This window comes from Dendrobium catenatum, unplaced genomic scaffold, assembly GCF_001605985.2.
Source record: "Dendrobium catenatum unplaced genomic scaffold, ASM160598v2 fragScaff_scaffold_1608, whole genome shotgun sequence".
Classification (NCBI taxonomy): Eukaryota; Viridiplantae; Streptophyta; class Magnoliopsida; order Asparagales; family Orchidaceae; genus Dendrobium; species Dendrobium catenatum.
Genome location: NW_021320070.1, coordinates 3,230,477 through 3,256,548, shown reverse-complemented (window position 1 = coordinate 3,256,548; position 26,072 = coordinate 3,230,477). Strand labels below are relative to the sequence as shown.

Here is a 26,072-nt window from a genome sequence, read left to right as displayed (position 1 = left end):
ACGATGGACAAAATACAAAAAGAAATAGTAAAGACAACCCTAAAATATACTTACAATCAAAATTTGTTCTGAGGGCGCTGCCTGTTGACCATGCAACTTTAGGGTAGAAATGCCTATTGCATTCCTTAGCCAGAGAACAAAGGAGATAATTGTTCTGATTAATCATACATATTTTTTTAATTCTCCGGTTTTAATAGGAATTCCTCCTCCCCCTCCAAAAATCGGGTAAAGGAATTCCGGTTTCTTGAAACCGGAGTTTTTTTAATCAGGCTTCTTGATAACTCGTAATTTTGTATTCCGGATTCTTTTAAAATTATCATTAAAGTAGAAACCGAAGAATTAAATTCTGGTTTCTATTAGAACTGGATAATGAAGTTCCGTGTTTGCTCCTTTTTAAATTCTTTTGTTAAACTGCTCCTTAAACTAATTTAAATTTAAAACACGCTCTTTTTTATAAAATGCCATATTTTTCATATTTACTCCATTTTAAAATCATTTACTTAAATAAAAAGTGCTCCAAATATTGAACCGATCAATATATTTGTATATATATTGAAAATAAATGCACAATTAGAAAGAGAACCATAAAATGAAACGGAAGATAAAGATAAGAGGGAGAGAGACCCAGAGAGCAAACACGTTGCCGCCTCAGCGTCCACACTGCCCGTTCAAGCGAGCAGTATCGCGATGATGGAGAAAGGGCTGGAGAAAGGGCTGGAGAAGGGCAAATCAAAATATCAGAGCACTACACCAAGGAGTAGATAACACACGAACTTTAGTGCAATAGATAATGGCGGGAGCAGCCGTGAGCCCTAATCCATTTCCTCCTTCCCCCTCCTTTCTTCCATCCATCAAGCCCAGGGTGATCATACTCGGTGGAACCGGCCGAGTCGGCGCGTCCACTGCCGCCGCGCTTTCTCGACTCTGCCCTTCTGCTCATCTTGTCGTGGCCGGAAGAAACCGGTCCTTATCCATCTCTATTCCCCAGTTTATTATTATTATTTTTTGGTATATTAGTTTAAGGTCATTGCGTTTTGGTAGGGAGAAGGGAGCTGCTATTGCTTCTAAGCTCGGGGAGAACGCCGAGTTTGTCTGGGTGAACGTTGATGACATCTATAGCATACAAGCCGCTTTAGAAGGTTCATTCTCGTTAAAATACAATCCTTGCTTATGTTTATCTGGTTTTGATTAAATGGAGATGTATGGATGGTTCTGCATGCTCTTCGAATGTGGGATGGGTTTTGTGTCTATGAAACCGATCTCTTTTCAATTTTAGCACCTTTTTTTGGTTTTGTAAATTTGGTCTTTTTTTATATTTTCTGGTTAAGTTGTGCGTATAATCATTTTGTGTGTGGGCTTGTGATAACTTTATAATGTGATTATTTATAAATTTTTTAATTTGAACCCTTAGGCTTCTCTTTTATGATGAGTTGGTTATGCTAGGTGAGTATTCTCTAATGTAATTTATAAGTTTTAACAATTGAGGAGCTTTTTTGAAGACAAGGAGCTATGAAGCATAGATATTGACATGATATACGAACTATCACATGCTCGAGGACATAGCATTACCATAAAATGTGGGACTCAGCACACCATTGAAATGATGTTTCTTTTATAAAGTGAACTTCACCTCCCTATGGAAAAACGTTGAGGGAGTATAATGTCATAGGAGATTATAAAAAAAAGGGAATTTATAAATTTGCAATCACAGTAACTATTGTATGTTGATTTGAGTGTTCGGCACCAAAGACAAAAACAACTACCTGGAATGTGGTAGAAATGAGAATGTTAATACATATGCATAATAAAGTAATAAAGTGTGCATCTTGAAATGGTTAATTTGAGAGGTGCTGAAAGTACCACATATTGAAGGCTATGAACATGTGGTTTAGCATAGTAAACCATTGAAGATGAGTAAAAAATATGAATAAATATAATTAATGTGAAAGGATTGCAAAGAAATAGAGTAAAATAAGTTGAGATGTGATGTAGGATGGTTTAAGGTTTAGAGTTTACTAATGCAACTTAGGATGAGACGCATGATGAAAATTTGTAAAAAAAAACCACAAATCGCAGGCTCCTAACTTTTATCTTTAGTAAGAATTAACGACTTTTGATATAAAAATAGCAAACACATTCTTTCTTTCTTTCAAAACAATGATTTAATAATTGCAAAAATATGAAATTTCACTATGAAATAGTGAATACATAAAATTTTAGCAATGATCAAATTTCACACTATGACAAGGAATATACCTTGTATTGCACTTAACGAAATTTCAACGCATGCAAATTAACCACTAAATAAAATTAAATAAGCGACACATATAGTTCATCTTAAAGGAAGAAACATGCATCACACTTTGCTTAAAGACTTGCCCAATTGTAATTTAAATAATTCCTTCCCAATTGTAATTTAAATATTCCTAAATAATTCCCCTTTGATTAAGAACATCCTAAATAGCTCCCTCTTGATTAGGAAACTTCATGATTCCCCCCCCCCCCCCCCTTCATGATCCCCCCCCCCCTCCAAAAAACCCAATCGGCCAGTCCATTAGAACAACAGGGGTTAGGCTAGGCTTTCAATAGATGTGGAAGAGTTGGGAAAGTTTTATGATGTGTTGTAGCCCTTTCGGTAATATTGAACAGGGCATTGGTGTTATTGTTGTAGTTATAATGGTGGAATTTGGCTACCTACCAATTATAAAGCAACAACTTTGAAAACTAGGTCTAGCCTTCTTCCATCATTCAGACATACTAAAAGACCATGAGAATTGGGAGCAGCATGAAGAAAAACTTACTGAAAATAAAGCTGCTAGACCCTATTCTTCATATAAACTCAACTTTTTATAGTATATGTGCACGTTATAATTTTGTTCTCAGTATGTTTAGGAAGTAGAATGAGGTGAAAGTAAAGCTGGTAGACCCTATTCTTAGTATGAAAATTATTTTTAATGTTTTACTTGCATATTATTAAGGGAGTATGAAACAAACTTATTATTCTTTTGTTATACTGATCTATTGGACCGGTTCTACGGGACCAACCCATGCACAAAATTGCTTAAGACTTCCACCTCCCTGTATGAGCCGCGCGAGCTGCAAGTTCCATGGGAGCCATTTTGGAAGGATTTTTTAGGGAGTTAGGAGGAAAATTTAAATATAGGGACTGTTTAGAGATTTCCTTTTTATTGTATGTATTAAATAGTTTATTTTCCTAGGGTTAGGGCATCTTGAATTTGGCTGAAATTTGAGATTTTTAGGCTTAGGTTTTTTTTGGCTCTTGCGGCGTCTAGAGATTTGGGAGAGATGGATCCTCTTCTTGAATAGAGGATCAATTGTATCTTAGTATTTTCTTTTCGCTTTATTTGATTTCTTGCAATAAAATTACTGTTTTGCTATTTTCCATTGGAGTTGTGGATTGTTTTTGTTGTTTTTACCAATAATATTAGGTTTTATTTGAAATATTCAAGTACTTCCTATCAAATTGGTATCAGAGCTATTTTTGGGACCTTTGGTGGGCTGTTTTGGTGAATTTCAGCGGCTGTTTTTTTGGAATTTCGAAGAAAGTTGTTTTTGAAGGTCGAAGTCTAGATTTTTATTTCTACAAAAATCTGGGCATCAATGGCGGCGAAGAAAATGGATGCGTTGGAAGAACGCCTCGAAGTGGAGATTAGACAAATGAAAATTTAAATTTCATATCTCCAAAATATAGTTTAAGATTTTAAAAAAAGATGTTTTAGCCATCTATGTTAAGTTCGATTCGAAATTTTCTATCGTGGAGATGTTGAAGAAAATGCTCGAGGGCCAAACCAAAATATCGCCGTCGGAGGTGAAGGAAGGCGCCGACAGCCACGAAAGTGGGAAAATCCGAAGCCAATCAGATGAAAGGAAGATCAAGAGGTGGAGATTTTGGAGGGAACAGAAAAATGCTTTCCCTAGGACCTTTTTTTAGGAAGGAGCCTGATAGAGGATATGTGGAGAGACGTGAGGGGGTTGGGCATGAGTGGAGGGATGTTGAATTTGAAAGAAAAGGGGTTGAATTGGAAAGACAAGGACTTGATTATGATGGAAGAGGTGCTGTATTTGAAAGGAGAGGGGTTGAATATGATCGAAGGGGTGTTGAATTTGAAGGGGGGAGTTGGGTTTGCGATGAAGGGTTTAGGTATGAACGTAGAAGGGATGATTGTTGTTTTTGAAAGTCGAAGTTTAGATTTTTATTTCTACAAAAATCTGGGCATCAATGGCGGCGAAGGAAATGGATGCGTTGGAGGAACGCCTCGAAGTGGAGATTAGACAAATGAAATTTGAAATTTCAGATCTCCAAAATATAGTTTAAGATTTTAAAAAAAGATGTTTTAGCCATCTATGTTAAGTTCGATTCGAAATTTTCTATCGTGGAGATGTTGAAGAAAATGCTCGAGGGCCAAACCAAAATATCGCCGTCGGAGGTGAAGGAAGGCGCCGACAGCCACGGAAGTGGGAAAATCCAAAGCCAATCAGATGAAAGGAAGATCAAGAGGTGGAGATTTTGGAGGGAACAGAAAAATGCCTTCCCTATGACCTTTTTTTAGGAAGGAGCATGATAGAGGATATGTGGAGAGACGTGAGGGGTTGGGCATGAGTGGAGGGATGTTGAATTTGAAAGATAAGGGGTTGAGTTGGAAAGACGAGGACTTGATTATGATCGAAGAGGTGCTGTATTTGAAAGGAGAGGGGTTGAATATGATCGAAGGGGTGTTGAATTTGAAGGGAGGAGTTGGGTTTGCGATGAAGGGTTTAGGTATGAACGTAGAAGGGATGATTGGGACACTTGGGGGGAACCTCCCCCTTTAGGAAGGGGAAATTATGAAGGGAATAAAGGGAACAAGGGCGATCTGAGGGCGCGGAAACTGAAGATGCCTATCTTTGAGGGAGAGGATGCACATGGGTGGATCTACAGGATGGAAATGTACTTTACTGTCAATAGGTTGATGGAGGAGGAGAAGTTGACGGCAGCTGGGATGTGCTTGGAAGGGAAAGCTTTAGCATAGTACCAATGGAGTGATACGAGGCGACCGATAAGGACCTAGAGGGAGTTTAAGGATTGCATGTTGGAATGCTTCCAAACCAGCAAGGGAGGGGACTTCGAGCAGTTCTTCACTTTGATGCAGGAGGGGATAATAATGGAGTACCGTGATCAATTTGCGTACCTTGTCAGTCGATTGGATCGGCTTCCAGAGACTGTACTGGAGGGGAACTTTATGAAGGGTCTGAAACGAAAAATTCGAGCAGCACTCAGAGGTATGAGATCTCGGGACTTGGGAGAGTCTATGGAGCTAGCTCAATTGGTGGAGGATCAGAGGCGCCTGGATAAAGGAGCAGGGGCAGCAGTTCAGGAGGCTCCTACAGGATGACCACCACCTTTTTGGAAAGCAATGAGCCAACATTGGGTACTCTTAGGGAGACTTCGAAAGTGAAGACTGTTGGAGGAAGACCTGGGTACAACTTCAAAAAGCTCACAGAAATAGACTTACAAGAGAAGAAGGCGAAGGTGATCTATTTCAGATGTGACGAGAGGTATATGTCAGGGCATAGGTATAAGGACCGAACTCTTCAGGTTCTTACCGTTTGTGATGAAGGAGGTATGGAGGAGGGTGTCATCTTTCCACCTTGTGAACAAGGTGGATCTTTGGGAGGGGAGTATTGTTAGACTGGTCTATTTGACCGGTTTAGCCAGTCCTACGAGACCGCACAAAATGTCGGAAGACTTTCGCCTCCCTGTACGAGCTGCGCGAGCCGCAAGTTCCACGGGAGCCATTTTGGAAGGATTGTTTAGGGAGTTAGGAGGGAAATTTGAATGTAGGGACCGTTTAGAGATTTCCTTTTTGATTATATACATTAAATAGTTTGTTTTCTTATGGTTATGACATCTTGAATTTGACTGAAATTTGATATCTTTTAGGCCATAGGTTTTTTTGGCTCTAGCGGCGTCTAGAGATTTGGGAGAGATAGATCCTCCCCTCGAATGGAGGATCAATTGTATCTTGGTATTTTCTTTCCGCTCTATTTAATGCCTTGCAATAAAATTACTGTTTTGATGTTTTCCATTGGAATTTTGGACTGTTTTTGCTATTTTTACCAATAGTGTTAGGTTTTATTTGAAATATAAAAGTACTTTCTATCAACTTTACTTGCATATTATTAAGGAGAGCAAAGTGATCAATGTCTTTTTGTTGCCGTTACCAAATAATAATTAGAATAGAATATTTTGTAATTTGTATGCCTTTTAGTCTTCTAGTTTCCATATTCTACTTCTAGAATCATGACCCTTGTTATTTATGAGGCTATCTTTTATGCTGTACAATGCTGAATAAATTGTAGTGGCAAAGTTTTTTGGAGAACTCATAACCTCTCCCTTTTTAAGTGTGTAGTCTTCTGTGACTGATATTAGCTGAAGCCATGTTTTACATATATGCTTTTGCGCATAATTTTGGAGATGATAATCTTATTCAGATATTCCTGTTGAAGTTTGATGGTACATGTTACTCTGCAAAATGATAAACATTTACTATCGCGCTTATATCTGTTGTTCTGCTTTTTTTGTACTTGATCATTTTCGATTTTTTTTTTTTTTCACTCTATTCTAACTGTGCTTAACTTTCAGGCATGGATCTTGTTGTTCATTCTGCTGGTCCTTTTCAACAAGAAGAGAAGTGCAATGTTCTAGAAGCTGCTATTTTCTCTAAGGTGAGAATCTTTGAATCTATGCTTGCTCGTGTAGTTTCAATTCGTTCCTTTTAAGGATGCTCCAATAAGTTACTGTATCTGCTAAACAGACGACATATTTAGATGTATGTGATGATACTAACTATGCATGGAAGGCCAAATCTTTCCACGAAAAAGCTGTAGCCGCTGGTGTTACTGCTCTGACAACTTCTGGAATCTATCCTGGAGTAAGCAATGGTATGCTAATTTCAGTATTATTTATATCATAGTTTCTGAATAATATGAGGATTCAGAGGTTTATTAGTCACGCAGTTATGCTTTTAATCCAACTTAACAAAGCCTGGCAGTCATCCTTGCTATATGTTGACGGCGTTTGTATTTTTGAATAGATTGTGCAGCATAATTATAAGTAGCTATCCGTTGGAATTCTTAGGATACGGCACCATGATCTCCTTCCAATACAAATTAAAATAAATTTTCTGATGGTTATTTCTCTGTTTCATGATCACCACAGCTCTATTTCATCTTTTATATTGAACTGGTACACAATGAATATTAAAAATAATTCAAACTAAATAGGGCTAAATCCCAAAATTGTCTACTGATTATTCGTATGTGATCATTTTAGTCCAAGTGTATTATATTTCTCCAATTTAGTTCCTTACAACAACAACAATAACAACAACAACATCAAGCATTTATTTCACTATGTTGGGTCGGTTACATGAATCTTTTTTCTCCATTGTGCCCTGTTAAGGGTCAAATTCTCATTTAAATCTAATAAAGAAAATCATTCTAATATTTTCTAATCAAGTCTTTTTAGGTCTATCTCTATTTTTCTTAACATAAGCCAAATCTAATACATTTACTCTCCTAATTAGGTCCTCCGTTTTATGTGACCAAACTATTTAAGGTGACTCTCTTTAAGCTTATCTTCCACTGGAGCCACAACAACATTTTCACGTATATGCTCATTACGTATCTTGTCTCTAAGAGTAAAGCCACTCATCCATCTGAACATCTGCATCTTTGCAACACTTAACTTAATATTATACTTCTTTTTTAATGGTTAACATTATGCACCATAAAGCATTGACCATCTTATAGAATTTTCCCGTAAGTTTGAGGGGGACTTTTCTATTACACAACAAGTCTGATGTATTCATCGACTTCAACCATCCAACTTGAATTCTACTAATAATATCCCCATCTATTTCACGATCACTAAATTATGATCGATTGTTTATAGTCATTTGACTAATTGGGGCCAATTTTGTATTACAATTTGGACATGAGGAACCAATTTTGTATGACAAGAGCCATGATAGTCTCCATTGAGAAGGCATTATTTGAATGCTTTGGTCTCATTATATTGAGGAAATGGTGGAACATGTCGGAAATCAAATCATCGCATTCATCTAACATTAAAAAAAAAAGGAAGAAAGATGATTGAACCTTGGCAACTTTGCTGCTTTGAAACTCTCTTAGAAAATTAATTGCCGACACATCATCCAATTTCTAACAAGCTCTAAAAATCAACCTAAATTTCCCCTTTATTAAATCATCATCATATGTTGTGTTGGTGCAATCGTTCTTGTTATTTTACTAAGACAATATGTCATTGCAGCTTTGGCATTCTTATATGAGTGCCTCCGAATATGCTTGGCAATTAATGCCTTCATTGCAAATTGAAGTGCATTAACATAGTTGGAGTTAACTCTACTAATACTACAACAACAACATCAAGCCTTTGTCCCACTACATGGGGTCGGTTACATGAATCCTTTTTCGCCATTGTACCCTGTTAAAAGTCAAATTCTCATTTAAATCTAATAAAGAAAAATCATTTCTAATATTTTCTAATCAAGTCTTTTTAGGTCTACGTCTACCTTTCTTAACATATCAAATCTAATACCTCAACTTTTCTAACCGGGTCATCAGAAGGCCTCCGTTTAATGTGAACAAACCATCTAAGGCGACTCTCTCTAATCTTATCTTCCATTGGGGCTACTCCAACATTTTCACGTATAAGCTCATTTTGTATCCTATCTCTAAGGGTAAAGCCACTCATCCACCTAAGCATCCTCATCTCTACAACACTTAACTTAGTATTATGCTTCTCTTTTAATGGCCAACATTCGGCACCATAAAGCATTGTAGGTCTCAACGCCATCTTATAGAATTTTATCTTAAGTTTGAGGGGGACTTTTCTATCGCACAAAAATCCCAATGCATTCCTCCACTTCAACCAACCAACTTGAATTCTGCTGATAATATCTCCATCTATTTCACTATCACTCTGAACAATAGATCCAAGGTATTTAAAATGTGAACTCTTATTAATAACTTGATCGCCCAAAGTCACAATCTCCTCACTAGGTCTATTGCTACTAAAATTACACTTCATATATTCAAATGATAAGAAATTTTAAACCTTATTAAGAAGCTGGTAAAGCTATTGTAAGTCAAATGGACAAAAAATAAGCTTATTCTCGATGTCTTTAAGCTTGTACTTAGAGCTTTAAATTCTTAAGATGACATTTACATGCTTTTAATTGGGATGGATAACTTATGGCTCCAGGTACTTATAATGTCCAAAACTAAAGGAATCCATAGGATTATGCATTTTGGAATTACCCCACTTCAAAAAGTTGATGCTATATTCCTTGACATCAAAGCGATGAAAATGTAGAGGTTAGTGTAGTAGCTAAGGTTTGCGATCCAAGCCTCTACCTCCACATCCCTCATGCTGGTGAACCAAGATAACCACAAGTCCTCCCTTTGCTGAACCCCAAAACCTCTCGCCGCCAAATGCCCCACGCGCTCCAAACTTCCCCTCACCCTTGCATCTCTATCTTGCAAACGTAGAGCCAAATCCGATTACATCTCATCCCTCACATCCTCATTAAAATCAACCACTCCACTACTTGCATCATCCTCACTTAAAACATCCCAATAGCCATCTATCACCAAACCACAATGGCAAACTTTTCCCACATAAATAGCCAATGTATTGTTGAATGTGTCATTATAATTCACTCTCATATGATCTCTTGCCCGTTAGGGCATGACTCATGACCTCTAATTGGTGATTTTTCCGCCAAATGACACCGCACATTAATGGTTATGAATAGGGTTCTTTGATAGAGTGGTTTTGTTGCAAAATGGACATTAAATTATGCCCTCCCCCAAAGCCTTCCAGTTCTCCAATAATTGAAAAATTTTGTAAGTATTAAATCATGAGATGCACTTGATAAAACACAAAACTATCAGTTAACTAAGGTTGACTTGAGTTTCTCCCCCCTTGGATAACCATCCACCTCGGATTTATATGATTTTCTTAAATTAAATAACTAATTGTGCAAACAAGAATCTTTCGATCAAATTAGGTCTTTGATTAAGTTGACTAGGGACCATAACAACTTGGGATGACGGAGCCATGAGATCTTAATCAAAAGTTCTCTCTTATCATTGGGTGGGATAATTGACCATAGAGATTTGAACCTATAAAAAATTAGAACCAAATCATAAAGCCCTCATAAAATGAAAGTGAAATATCTATAGGTAGTATCTTATCTTCAATCTAACATGACTTCCAAAATGTTGACCCATAAAACACCTAAACTCTCACAATAGAACTGAGGTGCAAATTTTTGGAGCCATTCCTACAAAATGTCTCCAAATCCCAATGCATATTATTTGGGGTTCCAGATAAAAGTATAAGATTAAAAAATTACAAATCACAAAAAAATTATTGGGAAACTAATCACTTTAAATTTAGATCAACAACCATCTATCCTATGCAATTGCTCGACTAAATTTAAAGTGATTAGTTTCAGCAAGAAGAACTCACTTCATGTCAACATATTGTAATAATTTGGATGGAGTGTAAATTGAAGCTGCTATAGGCGTGCTTTTTTACTCCAAGAAAAGTGCAATTTAACTATATAAGCATGAGGCTGCAGGTTATTTGTTCCTCCATAACCCTTTTTGGTTGATTTATCAAACTTAAGCTATGTATAATTTGTCCGCATGTAATCAAATAATTCTAATATATGCTTGCTATATTTTTGTTTCAATCTGTATTGATTATCTACGTTTGATAGTTGTAATAATCGTCACTATGGATTTATGACATGCATATTCATGGTAAATTTTTAAATTTGCGTTAGATTAATACCTTTATCCATTTTATCTATGCTAAATTTGGTGTGTTGCTTCTCTTTTCTAGTATAAGCTTGCAATTTCTGAGATATTGTCCTGTATAATGGAAAATTAAAGTCTTAGATATAAGGGGTACTGATTAATTGATATGATAGCAAAAATACACCATTTTGATTATTCTACCGGCCTACTATATTTCCTATTTGAATGCTGCAAACGATTATTGTATTATTGAATCTAGTCAGATATATGGCTTAGAATTTCTAGCATGGTTTCTTCTATGATATTAACATGGTGTCTCCCTTCGACAGTAATGGCAGCTGAGCTTGTTCGTATGGCCAGAAGTGATAATATTGGTGAACCAGAAAGACTAAGGTTAGTACTATATTGAAGTGTCAGGTAACAACAGATCATGATTTAGTGGAAACCTTTTATTAGTCCAAGGAAATTAATGTGGATTGAGTTGTTCATTTTTCTTTCCAAAAGAAACCATAATGCCACCATTGGCACTTCTTTATAAGAAAAGATAATATCTACTGTTTGGAACTTATGTCTCTTGTTTCTTAGGCTTCATTTGATGCTACGTTTTTGTTGTTTTGTTTTTCAGAACTCTAATATATCAAAATTATGACTTTTGAAAAAAAAGCAAGAAAGAGCTTTATATTTCATCTGTATCTCCTCCATGGCTTCATGATCAAAACATGATTGTACAGTAGTTGATCCATCTTTTTGTGAGTGGTGATCATTTTGTTTTGTATGGCATAGCAACGCAACAACAAAGCATATCCAAATTATTCTCATGCACCAATGTCTTTTTTTCCAAACAATTATATTAATTAAAAAGACGTGACAGTTCTAATCAAACTAATCTTTCTTGAATTGACGTCAGTTTTAAGGTCATGAAAGAAAATATTATTAAAAGAAATGTTTCATATATTATGTATTTTTCTAGTCAAAGAGTGCGGGTAGAGTTGTAGGACACCAACCATTAGTTGTAGAGTGCACTAAGTAATACTATATGTGGATACAAAGATATGCTATTTTTCTGAGGGCACATCATGAGTTAGAAATGATAATGATGGAGTCAGCATGCAGTGAAGAGCGGTATTGCCACCCTATGAGTTGATAGGAGCCCATGAAAAATAATGGGGACGCCGTGAATTATATTGATGATTATTGAAAGACAACAAAGACAATGGCTACACCATCAATGATGATGAAAACACAATATGCTTTTAACTAGTTGGGGATTGTGGCCCAAATTCTAGTATCATTAATGCAAGAAACATGAATGCTAATGAAACATAACCATGCCAAGGCACATGATGTTTGTTTGGATCTATTCGCTAGAATGAAATCACAACAGTTCTCGGAAAGTACAAATTTGTTGGAAGTCGAGAATTGGTTAATGCAGATGGAGAAGGTTTTCAATGGCATGTATTATTTGCTAGGGAGGATGAAGGTCTTGGGGGCCTACATGACGACCAAGGATATTGATCATATATGGAATGCTTGATGACACATTAGCTTATAAACTGTATAAGTACCACTATATCTTTTGAAGAGTTTGCCTATGCTTTTCGCAACAAGTATAGTGCATCAACAACGAAGGATATGTTGGCAGGGCAGTTGACTCGACTTGTCCAAGAAGACATGAAAGTTGCTAGGTATAAAACAAGGTTAATAGAGCTTGCTTTTTTTATTGTAAAAAATGTTATTGTCGGAGGACCAGCATTTTTGTCTCTTAAAGGGGATTTTGGGATTCCCTCTAGCAAAAAATGGTATCATTACACCTCAAAGACTTTGAAAACTTGTAGGAGAGAGCAACATTTGTAGAGAGCGTGTCATAAATGTCAATGGCATGCCTACAATACTATTTGCTTAGCGCGACGCATTAATTTGAAGTATCACACATTAGTTGTGTCATGAAAGAGCAATACTGTTTGGTGCAAAGCGCAAATAACACTTGTAATTTTATTTAAAGTAATTTTAATCTTAATTTTTATTTAAATTTATTAAATCTATCTTTTAATATATAAATTAATATATCTAATAAATTAAGATGCCTAACCCTAACACTAAATTGACACCCACACCTGCATAGAATAGTTGGCATTCGTGCAGAAGAGTTTAGAAGATGGAGTTGTGCGCACAGGGTTCTATCAGGAGGTTAGGTTTTGATTGAGAAGTGCTGGCTTGGATCGGAGATTCCTAGGCTTTGATCAGAGGTTCTTACACATCCATACAGAGGAGTTTGCACACACACGGAAGAGTTCGTAAGAGGGAGTTGTGCGTACAGGCTTCGATCTAAAGGTACAGGTTTAGATGGTGTTGACTTGTATCATAGATTACAGTAGTTCCTAGGCATCAATCAGAGGTTCCTAAACATGCGTTAGGAAGAGCAGTGCACATGTGGTAGAGTTTGGCAGAGGGAGTCATGCATACAGGCTTCGATTGAGAGGTGTAGGCTTAGATCAGACGTTATAGAGGTTCCTAGACTTCCATCTTCTCAATCGGAGGTTCCTATATGCATTGATTGTGGCATCGAAGGCAACTACAGTGCTTGGAGGCAAGCTATAGCATTAAGAAGGTACCTAGAGGTTTTGATCGGTTTGATCGTAGGTTCCTACAACCTTCGATTGTGAGGATTGTGAATTTGTAGGCAATCTACTGCATTACAAGGTTCCTATAGGCTTAAATTGGTTCAATTAGAGTTTCGTACACACTTCAATTGTGACGATCGTGACTTCGGAGGCAACCTACAACATTCAAAGCTTTCCTACAACAAGCGTGATGATGTCAAATAAGTTTGTGGCGGTATCTTCAAGAGAAGTTTGGGCTGAGCTTCATTCTGAACTAAAGATTTCTAATAACGCGATTTGCAATTGAACATGATTATAATATTTTAAATTTTGAGAGAATGAGGGGTCGATTACTTGAACTTAAATATCACTTTGGTTATTTTTATTTTTATGATAATTTATCTTTCAATTTAATGGTATTTTATATTAATAAATATATTTATTCATAATTATTTTATATTGTTCATCATATTTAAAATGATGTGTGTCACGCTGTGCACTATGTGCTATGGCTTTATGGGGAGCTTTACGCCATAGTATGTCATTCGTCGTTGATAAATATGAGAGCGACACTGGTTGTGAATAAACAAAAGATGACCCAAGTGCGACTCTAAAGAATCAGGGTAAAATTGATGTTCAGGGTGGTCGACATTAATTACAGCTAAATATGAAGTTGATGGGGCAGTCAATATGCTCAAAATGTTGAGTGTGCAAGTGAGTAATGCATTTCCAATACCAAATAGTACAATCGATTCAAGAGTTTGGGCCATTTCATACAAGTTCGCTCATTAGGTGTAGCATTGACTCTATGGAATTGACCCATCGATAGGAGGCATGACTATTGGCTGCCCAGAACACACGAGAATTCAAGCCAATTGGAGTAACCATGCTGCCAGGGGAAACTTGACAATTCAAGTTTAAATATATTCAATTAATCACCATGAAGCTTAAGAGATTTAATGATTGAATTTGATTCCCTTATTCTATGTGAAAAATAAGATGAGAATTCAAACCTAAATAGATAGAGAATTCAAACCTAAATAGATAGAGAGATAACTATTAATGAAAGAAATAAATATGGAGACCAGCCTTTAATTTTGAAATTTAGAATTAACAATATAGTTAAGATGGAATGCTATTGTCCACGGGTTTTTGGATTGCTATAGAGGGAAAATTGTTGTTGATGGATTATTAGATTATTGTAAGTGGAAAGCTAGAGTCTACTTATTGTTGGGTTGTTGTAGATTGAGTGGTGTTGGCCATAGATTCAAGATTATTCCAATATTCATTTTATTAAATGGTTTTTCTTATATAGGATTGCAAACAATATGAACATGAGTGAGTTGAGCCATGTTCACGCTAGGTTCACATAATCTTCCCCATATTTGCATCAGTATGTAGATTATTCTTGACCCTTTTCATTAAGCTTGGCCCACTTTTGTTCATGAAGTTTGTGAGCGACTTTTTAATGCGGACGAAAGATCCACATGGTTATGTTTTAAAGAATATCTTAGAGAAAATAAAGGAAAAAGGAAAACGTTAGTGCATTGTTCCTCATGCTAAATCATCAGTTTAAGCTCACTTGGAAAATCAGAGAATAGAAAAAGAAAAATACAAAAAAAAAATATATATATATATATATATATATAAAACAGGAAAGAAAAAAGAAGGTTTTGGAGGATGACCTTTACTTCTAGCTTTACAAATCCTTGAGGAAGAATTTAAACTAAATTCATTTTCTTCCATATGCAGGAAGCACACTGTCATTTTTATAGAAGAGTTTAGGCATCACATGGTTATTTAGGATTTAGAGTTTCTTTCTTGGAAAATTTGAATGGCACATTGTAAACAAAAACAGCACAGTTTTGTTCTGTTATTCTTTCTTGGAAAATTTGAATGGCACATCGTAAAATAAAACAGTACAGTTTTGTTCTGTTAAAATTTTCTTATTATCTCTTGCTTGCTTAATATAAGGTGGTGCTAATGATACAAGATGTCAAGGTCCAAACAACAATAATAACAACATCAAGTCTTTATCCCATTACCTGGGGTGGGCAACATGAATCTTTTTTTTCTCCATTGTATCCTCTTAAGAGTCAAATTCTCATTTAAATTTAATTACAAAAGGTTATTTCTAATATTTTCTAGCGAAGTCTTTTTAGATCTACCTCTACCTTTTTTAACATAGGCCAAATCCAATAAATCTTACTCTCCTATCTATCGGGTCATCGGAAGGCCGATATTTTATGTGTCTAAACCATCTAAGGCAACTCTCTATTCTTATCTTATCTGCCATTGTAGTCTCCAACCTTTTCACGTATATACTCGTTTTGTTTTCTATCTCTTAGAGTGAAGCCATTCATCCACCTGGGCATCTTCTTCTCTGTAGCACTTAAATTAATTTGATGCTTCTCTTTTAATGTCCAGCATTCCGCGTCATAAAATATTGCAAGTCTCACCACCATCCTATAGAATTTTCCCTTAAGTTTGAGGGACACTTTTCTATCACAATTCACACATGATACCCGATGCATTCCTCCACTTTAACCATCCAACTTGAATTCTACTAATAATATAGCCCATGTATTTCATCATCACTTTGAACAATAGACCCAAGATATCTAAAACATGTACTCTTATTAATGACTTGATCGTCCAACATCACAATCCCCCTACCCCTACTAGATCTATTATTACTAAAATTACACTCCATGTATTTGGTTTTAGATCTACTCAAATAAAAACCTTTTGGCTCTAAGGTTGACCTCCATAATTCAAGAATTCCTTTAACTCCCTCTCTAGGTTTATCAGCAAGAAGAATATCATCAATAGTAATGCCCAACTAGAAATTGAAAATTTATTAACGGTGGAATCATAACCATGCATGATTTTATCCTGTTAGAACAGAAGGTTGGTGTTCGACCACAAATTGTAGATTAAAAATACTTTTACTGCTTGGCTAAAAGAAACTGACCAAGCATGATTGTTTATTATCATTCTTGTTTTAGACACAATAGAGAAAAAGTATTCATATAGCCTACCCCATGTAGTGGGATAAAGGCTTGATGTTGTTGTTGTTGAACATAAATATAGAACTGCTCAATTTTGTGGCTCTACATGGTCATGTTTCAAGTTTCATGTTCAAATATGTGGAGTGTAATGAGCATGGCATCTCAAATGCTTGCAATAATAGCCCACAAGTTAGCTAAAATACTCAGAAAAACGAAAGCCATTCTCAATTTTATAAACTTTCAATGATTTGATTACCATGACACAGCACTGTAAAAGCCTGCGTGGTCAGGATGCATCTTTATAGTTATTAAACTCAACTAACTTATATCTGAATTCTTGAGTTTTTTGTTCAGCATCAATTCTAATCTTTGTCTCTCGTACTTATGGGAGCCCTTCAGATTTTTTTACTACACCGCAGGTTCTGGTGGTGCTGGGCCGACAATATTGGCTACTAGTTTTTTGCTTCTTGGAGAAGATGTCTTGGCATATAATAATGGTTTATTTTCTTTACTAATATCTCTGTACATGCCCAAGAAAAACTGGAACCTGACCTTGGCATTTGCTCTTCCTGTCAGGCAAACAAATTAAATTAAAGCCTTACAGTGGTATGCTGACTATTGACTTTGGAAAAGGGGTCGGCAAAAAAGATGTATTCTTGCTGTAAGTTCTCCAAAGCAAATTTGAAGGCTTATTCAGCCAGTAGAAGCAATGTGGACTCAGTTTATTTACATTCCTATACTCTTTCTATAGAATTAGGTTTGTATTTTGATGCACTTTTAATATACATTCTTGACATATATATACATTTGTTTATGCTACCTATTTATTCTCTAAATGCAAGAATCTCAGAAGCTTTTTGTTTTTAACCATTCTCTAATTTAGCATTGAATGTGAAGAATTATTGTTTCATCAGGATTTTTAGGCCCCAATATATTGAATATAAGACATAGTAATTCATAATCAAAAGCATAGAGCAGGAAAATATTTTATTATATTCATCTTTCCAACTTTTGATGCACAACTCTGATACAATTATCCAGTCAAATTCCAACTTGACTGATATTATCATAATCTGGATAATAATAATAATGATAGGATAGCTTAATAGGAAGGATATGGCATCCAACCATTGAGCGCCATGACAAGCTGATAAATATTCTTCTGATAATTCATCTCCATTTCACATTAATCCCATGTATTATATATATATATATATATATAAGTTCATAAATATTATTCTTATAAGATTTCTTTTTCCTATTAATTTGTCCGAGGGATACAAGGACACATCTATCACACATCAAACTTAAATGATATTTCAATCAACAATATGCCCGCAAATGGCTCATCCATCAGCTAAGATTAATGATTTTTATGCACAAGTGTCACAAGGTTGTCTTATGTTCATGACATTCTTCTGCAATAACATTATCAATTAATTACCAAGCTACGAACCACTCATGCAATTAATGGCATGTTTTGCAAGTTTAGTTATTTGTCATGTAGGATAGCAAATGGGCTCACATAAAGCGGCATTCTCATATGCAGCCCTTTTTTTGGACTGTCTTTCACCCACCACAATGTAAATATGTCCAAACAACAACAACAACAAACACCACAACGGAAATAAGTCCCCTTAAACTAAAATTTAGGAACCAGTGACATTATGTTTGAATTCTTGTTATCCCTGAAAGGAATAGCATGGGTCAAAAATCCTCATAACTCAATAAAAACCATTATATAAAGTCAATATTGCCATCTAGTAAAGTATAATGTGAGATTTGGTATCACTGCAAGGTTACAAGCTCCCAACCGGTCCCTTGAACTGCCACTGATGTTATGGTGCTTAAAACCGTCAAATGAAGCATATCTCTTCTTGCTTTAATATATATATATATGATCTAGCCTAAACATTCAACATTTCCCTTGAGTACATTTATAAATTTATATCATAGAACTATTCTCACCCTCATAAGATTGTTAACTCAATATTATTATAATTATATGATGACAACGCACATTCAAATGCATGTATGATCGTACTCGATGTTAAAATATAGGAAATCATATGAATGTAAATATCAGAATTCAAGACTTGGATTAATCATAGAATTGGGCTGGATTTTCAATGAAATGTTCTTACCTTAGCATCCATGCTAATTGATCTTTGATCTCGGTTTTACCAAATTTTTTCTTGTTATTTAAAAACTTCAACTTTCTTCCAAAACCTAAAACTTTAGCTTTCTCCCAAAAGCTCCTGGCAACCATCATTATAAATCTCAGGTTGTTAAGGGTTTTAAGAGACTAATAAATTATTTAAGATTTTTATCTCAATATTAAATTATTAGATCATATCATTTTCCTATTAATCTACAAATTCAGGATATAAAGATTTTTATCTAGCAACTTCTGATAAATGCCTACAAAATGTTATTCTCTTTGGTCTCGAGTTGGTGCATAATAAATTAAAACTGGACTTAAAAAATAATAATAATAAATTAATGGAGTTTTTACATACATAACGCTTGAAACGAAAATATATATTTAACACTCAAAATATTGTATTTACTAATATACCACCTAAAACATCTCTTTTTCTCAATTCTACCACTCCGTTTGCGCCCCGTCAATCGTTCGAGGGAAGGAAATCGTCGAGCAGTTGAAGCTTCATAATTCTTTTCTTGTCAAATGCAATTTGCGCAAAAGGCATCGACCTGTGGTGTTTGAGCGCTTCGTCCCTTCTCATTTCCTCTCTTTCTTTTTTCCCAACCCTCTCCGTCAAAAATTTCGCCTAGCGTTGTCTTCCATTTCGTTCGCGGGAAGGAAATCGTCGAGCAGTTGAAGCTTCATAATTCTTTTCTTGTCAAATGCAATTTGCGCAAAAGGCATCGACCTGTGGTGTTTGACCGCTTCGTCCCTTCTCATTTCCTCTCTTTCTTTTTTCCCAACCCTCTAGCTTCACCAGGAAACCCCTACGCCGATACCCTCCAAGTCGATGTCGCCCATCCACATCGAATCCTTCTCGTCACCTGATTGGGTATTTTCCGCCACCGTCGGCTACTTCGAGCTTCTCCTTTTCTTGTCATCTCCTAAACTTGCCATCTCACACCTCGTCCTCACCAAAGGAAATGATTCGTTGCCTCCTTCAAGGGCAGATGATGCAGCATGTGAAATTACCTCCCTCTGATCAAATGAATGGCTTCTATGCCAACAAAAACACGGCAACTGACAAATACTACAAACATTAGGAGGGTCGTTCCTGCCACAGTATACTTCCAAGTGTTCTTGCTTTTGGATGAGCTGGAGCTTGAATTAACTGTTAGCGGATTTAGCTGTACATTTATATACCCTAGCAATAACAATGAAACAGAAAAAAAAATTGACTTTCTTAGCGGATCTAGCTGAAGAAGCATGACAAATGAGAGAAATTTCGTTACCTTGCCGACAAGATCGCTTTCAATTTGACAACAACAACATCGTCGTCTAAGGCGGAGAAGCTCGGAGCGAGCGACTCTGTCCGAAGCACTTAGGCCTCAACAATGAAGAAATGGAGAAAATGAAAAAGCAAACCTAAAGAACGTGGGAGTCGAAGGCACGAAAAAACCTGCATAAGCGAAGGGAGATAGGAGTTTTAACTGGAGGTAACAGAGTGTTATTTTAGATGAAGAGAATGGTATTTAGGTGGTAGATAAGTAAATATTATAGTTTAGGTGTTAGGTATGTAAATAGAATAGTTTTAGGCATTGTTTAAAATTGCTTAATGTGAGGCCCGCCTTTGCGCAATTCCAGTGAAAAATGCCTCGAGGCTTACGCCTCGAGTTTCTTTTATGAGGTTTGCGCCTCAACTTTGTTGAGGCCTGTCTTGAGGCTCGCCTCGCCTCACTGACATGAGGCTTACGCCTCACCCTTTTTTATAAATTAAATGTAGATAAGTAGGGAGCTAAGAAAGAAAGAATTTGAAGTTTACTAAATATTATATGATAACTTTATGCAGTTTCTATATTTAATAATTTTTTGCTTATGTAATATTTGTATTTCAATTATATTCATGCAATTTATCACCAAACACTTTATGTATAGTGCAATTTTTTGTTTCATATGTCATTATGTTACTTCGTAGTTCAATAGAAAGATAATATGTCATCTTTTAACATATTATTTAGGTATTATATAAAAATTTACTTTTAACATTTATTTGCACTTAACGCAATATTTTATTTTTAGGCTTACGCCTCACCTCATGAACAAAAAGCGCCTCAATACCTATTTGCGCAATTTTAAACATTGGTTTTAGGTGTTATGTATGTAAAAATCCCTAAATTAATTAGTTAATTAAAACTGGACTCATGTATCATCAAATGTGTCAGTTTTACTCTTTTATAGAAGTTCAGATACACAGAATTGTATGCCCTTGTCATTTTTGGTCCCAGGAACATTTCATTTTCCATTCTGTTTGCATGAGTGTTTCATTTTTATTTCTGACGCAATAATTTATCATATTGCTCATCTTTGGCTTTCATCCTTATTTTCTTCCTTTCCCTCTTCATTTTTTAATACCAAGTATATATTGGCTTGTTACTAAAGAACTATGCTCTAAAATTGGAGCTTGCTTTATAGTCCCTGAAAAACCATAACTAAGACGTTGTAAAATCTGAAACTTTAAGATGTAATCTATATCATTTTTATTTTGAGACATTGTATACACAAACTTATACAGCCATTGTAATGTCAGAATTTGGACTTTACATGCTCATATAATAGAAATCTTTTTAATACTTCGAAACCATGTTTTCTTTGTTGAACTGAGATCAAATTTACCAATTTCCTTCTCTAGAACCACAGATAAACTTGACATTTCAACATTTTATTCCTTATTTTAGTTTCTTGTTTAGAATTAAAATGTTTTAGTTTATCACCTAACTGAACTATGGCTTTCAGGAACTTGCCTGAAGTTAGGAGCGCTCATGAGATCTTAGGAGTACCTACTGTCAGTGCTCGCTTTGGTACAGCTCCGTTCTTCTGGAATTGGGGAATGGAAGCTTTAGCAAGTATTGTTCCTGCTGTATGCCCATATCTTCAATCTAGTTTTAGTTGTCAAAGAAATTTTTTGTTCTTATATTTTGGCGATTGTTTTGAAATAAATGTGGTATGCAGCCATATTCTCCTTGCTTAGTAAGCATATAACAAACATTTATTCCAACATTCACTCTTTCTCCAGAATATTCTTAGAGATAAGATGAAAGTGGGTCAGTTGGTTCGATTATTTGATCCTTTTGTACGTGCCATTGATGGCATTGCAGGAGAACGTGTATCAATGAGGGTAAGTTTTTACATGGAGCATTTACTAGTGAGAACTAGGGAAATGTTCTACTTGCATAATACCGGACTGATTTCCTACATGTGCTCGGTTAATAAAAAATCATAGATGAAAATTTTTTGGATTTTTTATAGGTGGACCTCGATTGCACCAACGGACGGAGTACTCTTGGATTGTTTACTCACAAACAACTCTCCGTGTAAGTTCTAGATCTTAAAAGCTCTTTTTCACCTAAGAAAAGTTCTCTTAATGTCAAAACTATTATCGCTTCTGCAAAATACGTTTTGCTGGAGAGTGCATATTTTTTAACAAACATGCAGGATAGAGTAAGGCTTTGTTTAGTCTGGTTAGTTTTTTAAAAAAAGAGTAGTTTTGATTTATATGAAAAATATGCTTAAAAAATCATCATTATGTATTTTCACCTTCTGATTGACTTAATGGGCATATGTACTTTTGTAGATGAACTCTTCTTTTTTTTTTTTTTTGGATTTTGTTGATTTTATTTCATATATCATCATTAACCTTATCCTAACTATTTGGGTTGAATTTGTAATGTCTATTTTTCATTTGTTCTTGCTAAATATTGCTTGAGCTCATAAAACTATTTTTGTACATCTTTTTTACAATTTGCTTCCTAATATTGCAAGACAACTATTTATTTTTGAACAACTAGACAACAATGTGGGATTAGCGTGACCATTCCGAACTAAGAATAATAAAGAAATTTGTAAATCTAATATTCAAATATGCAAGCTTGGTTTACCAAGCATTCAAAACTTAAATGTTAGTGGCGTGCAGGTTATCCTGGAAACCTTTCAGATGGGATGCAATATGCTGGAATATTTTCAATTAGCTGAGACGGAATCAGCCGGTATGAAATCTGATGGAGCCAACGACTGAATGTGCGGAAATCTGATGCGAGCGGATGGTAGGATGGATTGTAGGATGAGAAAGAACTTGCGGTGGCTTATGCTTTAGTGCAATGAGAGTACCATTTGTTTAGGTTCTTGGAAATCCTAGAAGGGTAGGCACCTTTAGTAGGTGTAGACTGAGACAATGAGGGAAAAGAGAAATTATAATTTTTCATTCCATAACCTTTTCTTACAATAGGAGGGGTATTTATAATATTTGGATAGACCAAATTACAATATAGAACTGGTCTACCTAACACATTTAAAATAGAATAAAAAAAAGAAATTAGTACTTATTACATATGTATAGACTTTTTAGTTTCTACTTTATTTGATTAAAGATATATTGTTGTCATTTGCTTTTTGTAGTGTCAATGTGGAATGTTTTTTTTATTCCTTTGGTAGACTTTATGCTTGTAGGTTGGTCTACCATATTTGTAGCTCATGTTTCACAATTTGATTGTATCATTTTATGATCTAATAATATTTGTTGATGTCTAACAATGTTACATTCAAAATTGAAAGTAATTAATAACTTAAATATTCTTCTATTATCTAGTGCACTAGTGATATTCTGCACTGGGAATGGATGAGCTGAAAGCTTGCTACTCAAAGTTCTGAGAAATGCCCAGTCTAGATTGTTGCACTTGCTGTATTACGGGATATAGAACTTGTTCTTTCAAATAGTTTGAAATCTTTTTGGAAGTAGGCAAGGAACCATTCTTCTCTGCATGATACAATCTTGTACCACTTCACATAATGAACTTCAATTTTCGATAAAATAAAGCGAGAGGATCATCATCTGTAAAACTTTTATGCCTGCCATGTAATACCGTTTACTATTGAACGAACACTATGGTAAGATAAGGTTCTACCCAAAGAATCAGGCAAAAACCTTAATTGAGCAGAATTTTCGACTCACAATTTGTTTCCTAATACATAGACAGTAAACAATCCCGCATACAGGTTCTGGCCAGCAATACGACTTCAAAGAAATCTCAACCTTTCAGCCAAGATAGATGGGAAAATAGCTAGTCTAACTCAAAGGAAACTTGATTTTATTACAAAAAAATGAAATATATCTGTTGTCATCAGTCCTGATTCAAACCGTGAACAAATTTCTCTCTCTTGCTTGGTCCTTGCGGGTCACAAACCTTCCAATTTCCGCTTACAGCATTGGATAGAAGTGCTGGATAAAATTCCAGTAACCTGCAATAGACTATATAGAACCTAGTGTAGATTAATGATTCCAAGAAACTTCAAAATTTGACAAACAACTAAACAGTGAAAGTATTGAGCTAAGTTCCATGGATATTTTTGTTTTGAGCCATCCTCTAAGTTTTATGTAATCTTCCTTTTTTTCGTTGTTGTTTGTCTTGCAACCTTTTTCTTGTAAATCGCCTATCTATGCTAGCTTGATCTTTCCGCATAGATCGGGCATTTCTATTTACCTCAAGATGCTAACACCTTTCATTATTATTTGTATAACTATATTATTTTGAAATCTCTATTGTTCTACATGGTGCATCATTGCTTATTATTTCTCTTAACAGATCTGTGGGGAACGCAACCGCTGCATTTGCCATGGCACTTCTGGAGGGCGGCACACAGCCTGGTGTTTGGTTCCCAGAACAGGCATCTTCTACACATTTCAAAAGTGTACTAATTTACATGATTGTTCTTTCTTGTCTCAGTTTCTTGCATTTTATATTATGCAGCCTGAGGGAATAGCCGTGGAGGCTAGAGGGAAACTACTTGAGCGAGCAGCTGAGGGAACTTCCAACTTCGTGATGAACAAGTAAGGCTTCGTTTGGGATGACTTTCTTATTGTTTCTTAAAGCAATTTTTTAGTTAAAAAATTTTAATTTCTATACTTGAAAGCTGTTTTAAAAAGCAATAAGAAAACCGTCCCAAACACAACCTAAATCTTTCCAGCTGAATATTCTTTCAACAATCATAATCTATATAAGATGTATCCTCTGTAGTGTAGAAGAAACATCATATTATTGATCTTTGTTCCTGAATTTAATCAGGCAGCCTTGGATGGTGGAAACTAATCCAAAGGAGGTTGGATTGGGAATTTATCTTTGAGGATGATTGTCTCATTATCGATGGAGTTTGAATCTGTCAATTAATTTTCGCTAGATCAAATTTATGCTAAGCTGCAAGGAAGAGCAAGGAAGCAATAAATAAGAGAACAATTAAGGATTTTGTTATGACTACTAAGAAAGTATAGTATTGAGCAAATAATTCGAATGTGTCATGATGTTATTCTCTGCCCTTTTATATATAGAATAAGAGAGTTGTGATTAACTTGAGATGTTGCTCTGAAGTTGCAAAGCATGTAATCCTTGATTTCATTTATGATCGATTTTGAATGTTTGAAGGAATTTGTATTTGCCTTCTAAGCTGACTTGGAATTTGAGAAGTCAAAGATTGTCGAGAGTATCACCGAGCTCTATCTTTTTTGGTGATATAAAAAGAATTCATATCGGTGATGATGTAGATATTTGTTATTCTTTAGGTATGAAATAAGAATTGACCAATTTGAAGCATGAAGTCTTGCTTTTATAGGAAGTATTACTCCTCATAAGCCAATTCACTGACCGTGCCAAGTTCTTATTGCATCACTTGATTCTTCACGAATCAACTCATGAAATTCAAAATAAGTTCCAATGATGATGCATAATATGCTAAGTTTGGCACAAACCATAAGTCTCGTAGCTAAATAGAGAGCACAAAGACTAGACTTTGAAATCCTTTGGTCGACTATGATTTCCAAGGATGCACTTGGCTGGAAAGAGAAATTCTAGTGTGCATGCAAACCAAGGTGACTTAAGGCTCGCATATTGGAGAAATTATTACCTACGGTCATCGGATCTTTCGGAGATGAACCAATCATCCGATACACAGCAAAATGGTGATGTGTCGTGTTCTTATTCGCTTCCGGATGACGTCCAGTGATCGCACGTAATAATTTTTCCACACAATGAAATAATGTCTAATCAAATGAAGTTATTGATTCAAATTTTATGTGTCAAAGGGTTATAGGTCAATGAAGTAGAGAGCGTGTGTATCTCAGATCTTAAATAGATTAAGATAACTTAAGATGATATGTATAATTTATGAAGATATATAACTAAGTATATCGATCGCTGAAATTTTAGAAAAAAAAAAATTTCAGTGTGGTGGCACGGTGGGGTCTCAGAGGGGGCAAATTATTGCATCATTTCCTTACTTTTAAAAAATACATAAATTTGTAGAATTTTTTAATTTAATTTATATTTTCTTAGCCTAAAAACAATAATAACTTTACATTTACAAAATTTTTGCTTTGTAATTTTCTGTATCCTATAGAGATAGAGATTATTAATATTTTGT

General features: G+C 35.3%; 1 protein-coding gene across 1 annotated transcript; it reads left to right on the top strand.

Moving 5' to 3' along the window:
• The first annotated feature begins 709 nt into the window (after window positions 1-709).
• LOC110114487 lies at window positions 710-25,192 on the top strand. The gene is made up of 13 exons (XM_020847382.2): window positions 710-963; window positions 1,042-1,139; window positions 6,644-6,726; window positions 6,816-6,942; window positions 11,181-11,244; window positions 16,862-16,959; window positions 17,039-17,123; window positions 21,402-21,525; window positions 21,682-21,783; window positions 21,915-21,979; window positions 24,245-24,326; window positions 24,410-24,489; window positions 24,725-25,192. The coding sequence occupies exons 1-13, from the start codon at window positions 791-793 to the stop codon at window positions 24,780-24,782; spliced, it is 1,239 nt and encodes a 412-aa protein (XP_020703041.1). The 5' UTR covers window positions 710-790; the 3' UTR covers window positions 24,783-25,192.
• Window positions 25,193-26,072: the final 880 nt, after the last annotated feature.

What these genes read in the sequence shown, in the direction of transcription:
- LOC110114487 (XM_020847382.2), top strand. Translation starts at nt 791, where the DNA reads ATGGCGGGAGCAGCCGTGAGCCCTAATCCATTTCCTCCTTCCCCCTCC. An exon ending in GTCGTGGCCGGAAGAAACCG is followed by an intron (nt 964 to 1,041) that starts GTCCTTATCCAT and finishes GCGTTTTGGTAG; the next exon opens with GGAGAAGGGAGCTGCTATTG. An exon ending in TGTCTTGGCATATAATAATG is followed by an intron (nt 16,960 to 17,038) that starts GTTTATTTTCTT and finishes TCTTCCTGTCAG; the next exon opens with GCAAACAAATTAAATTAAAG.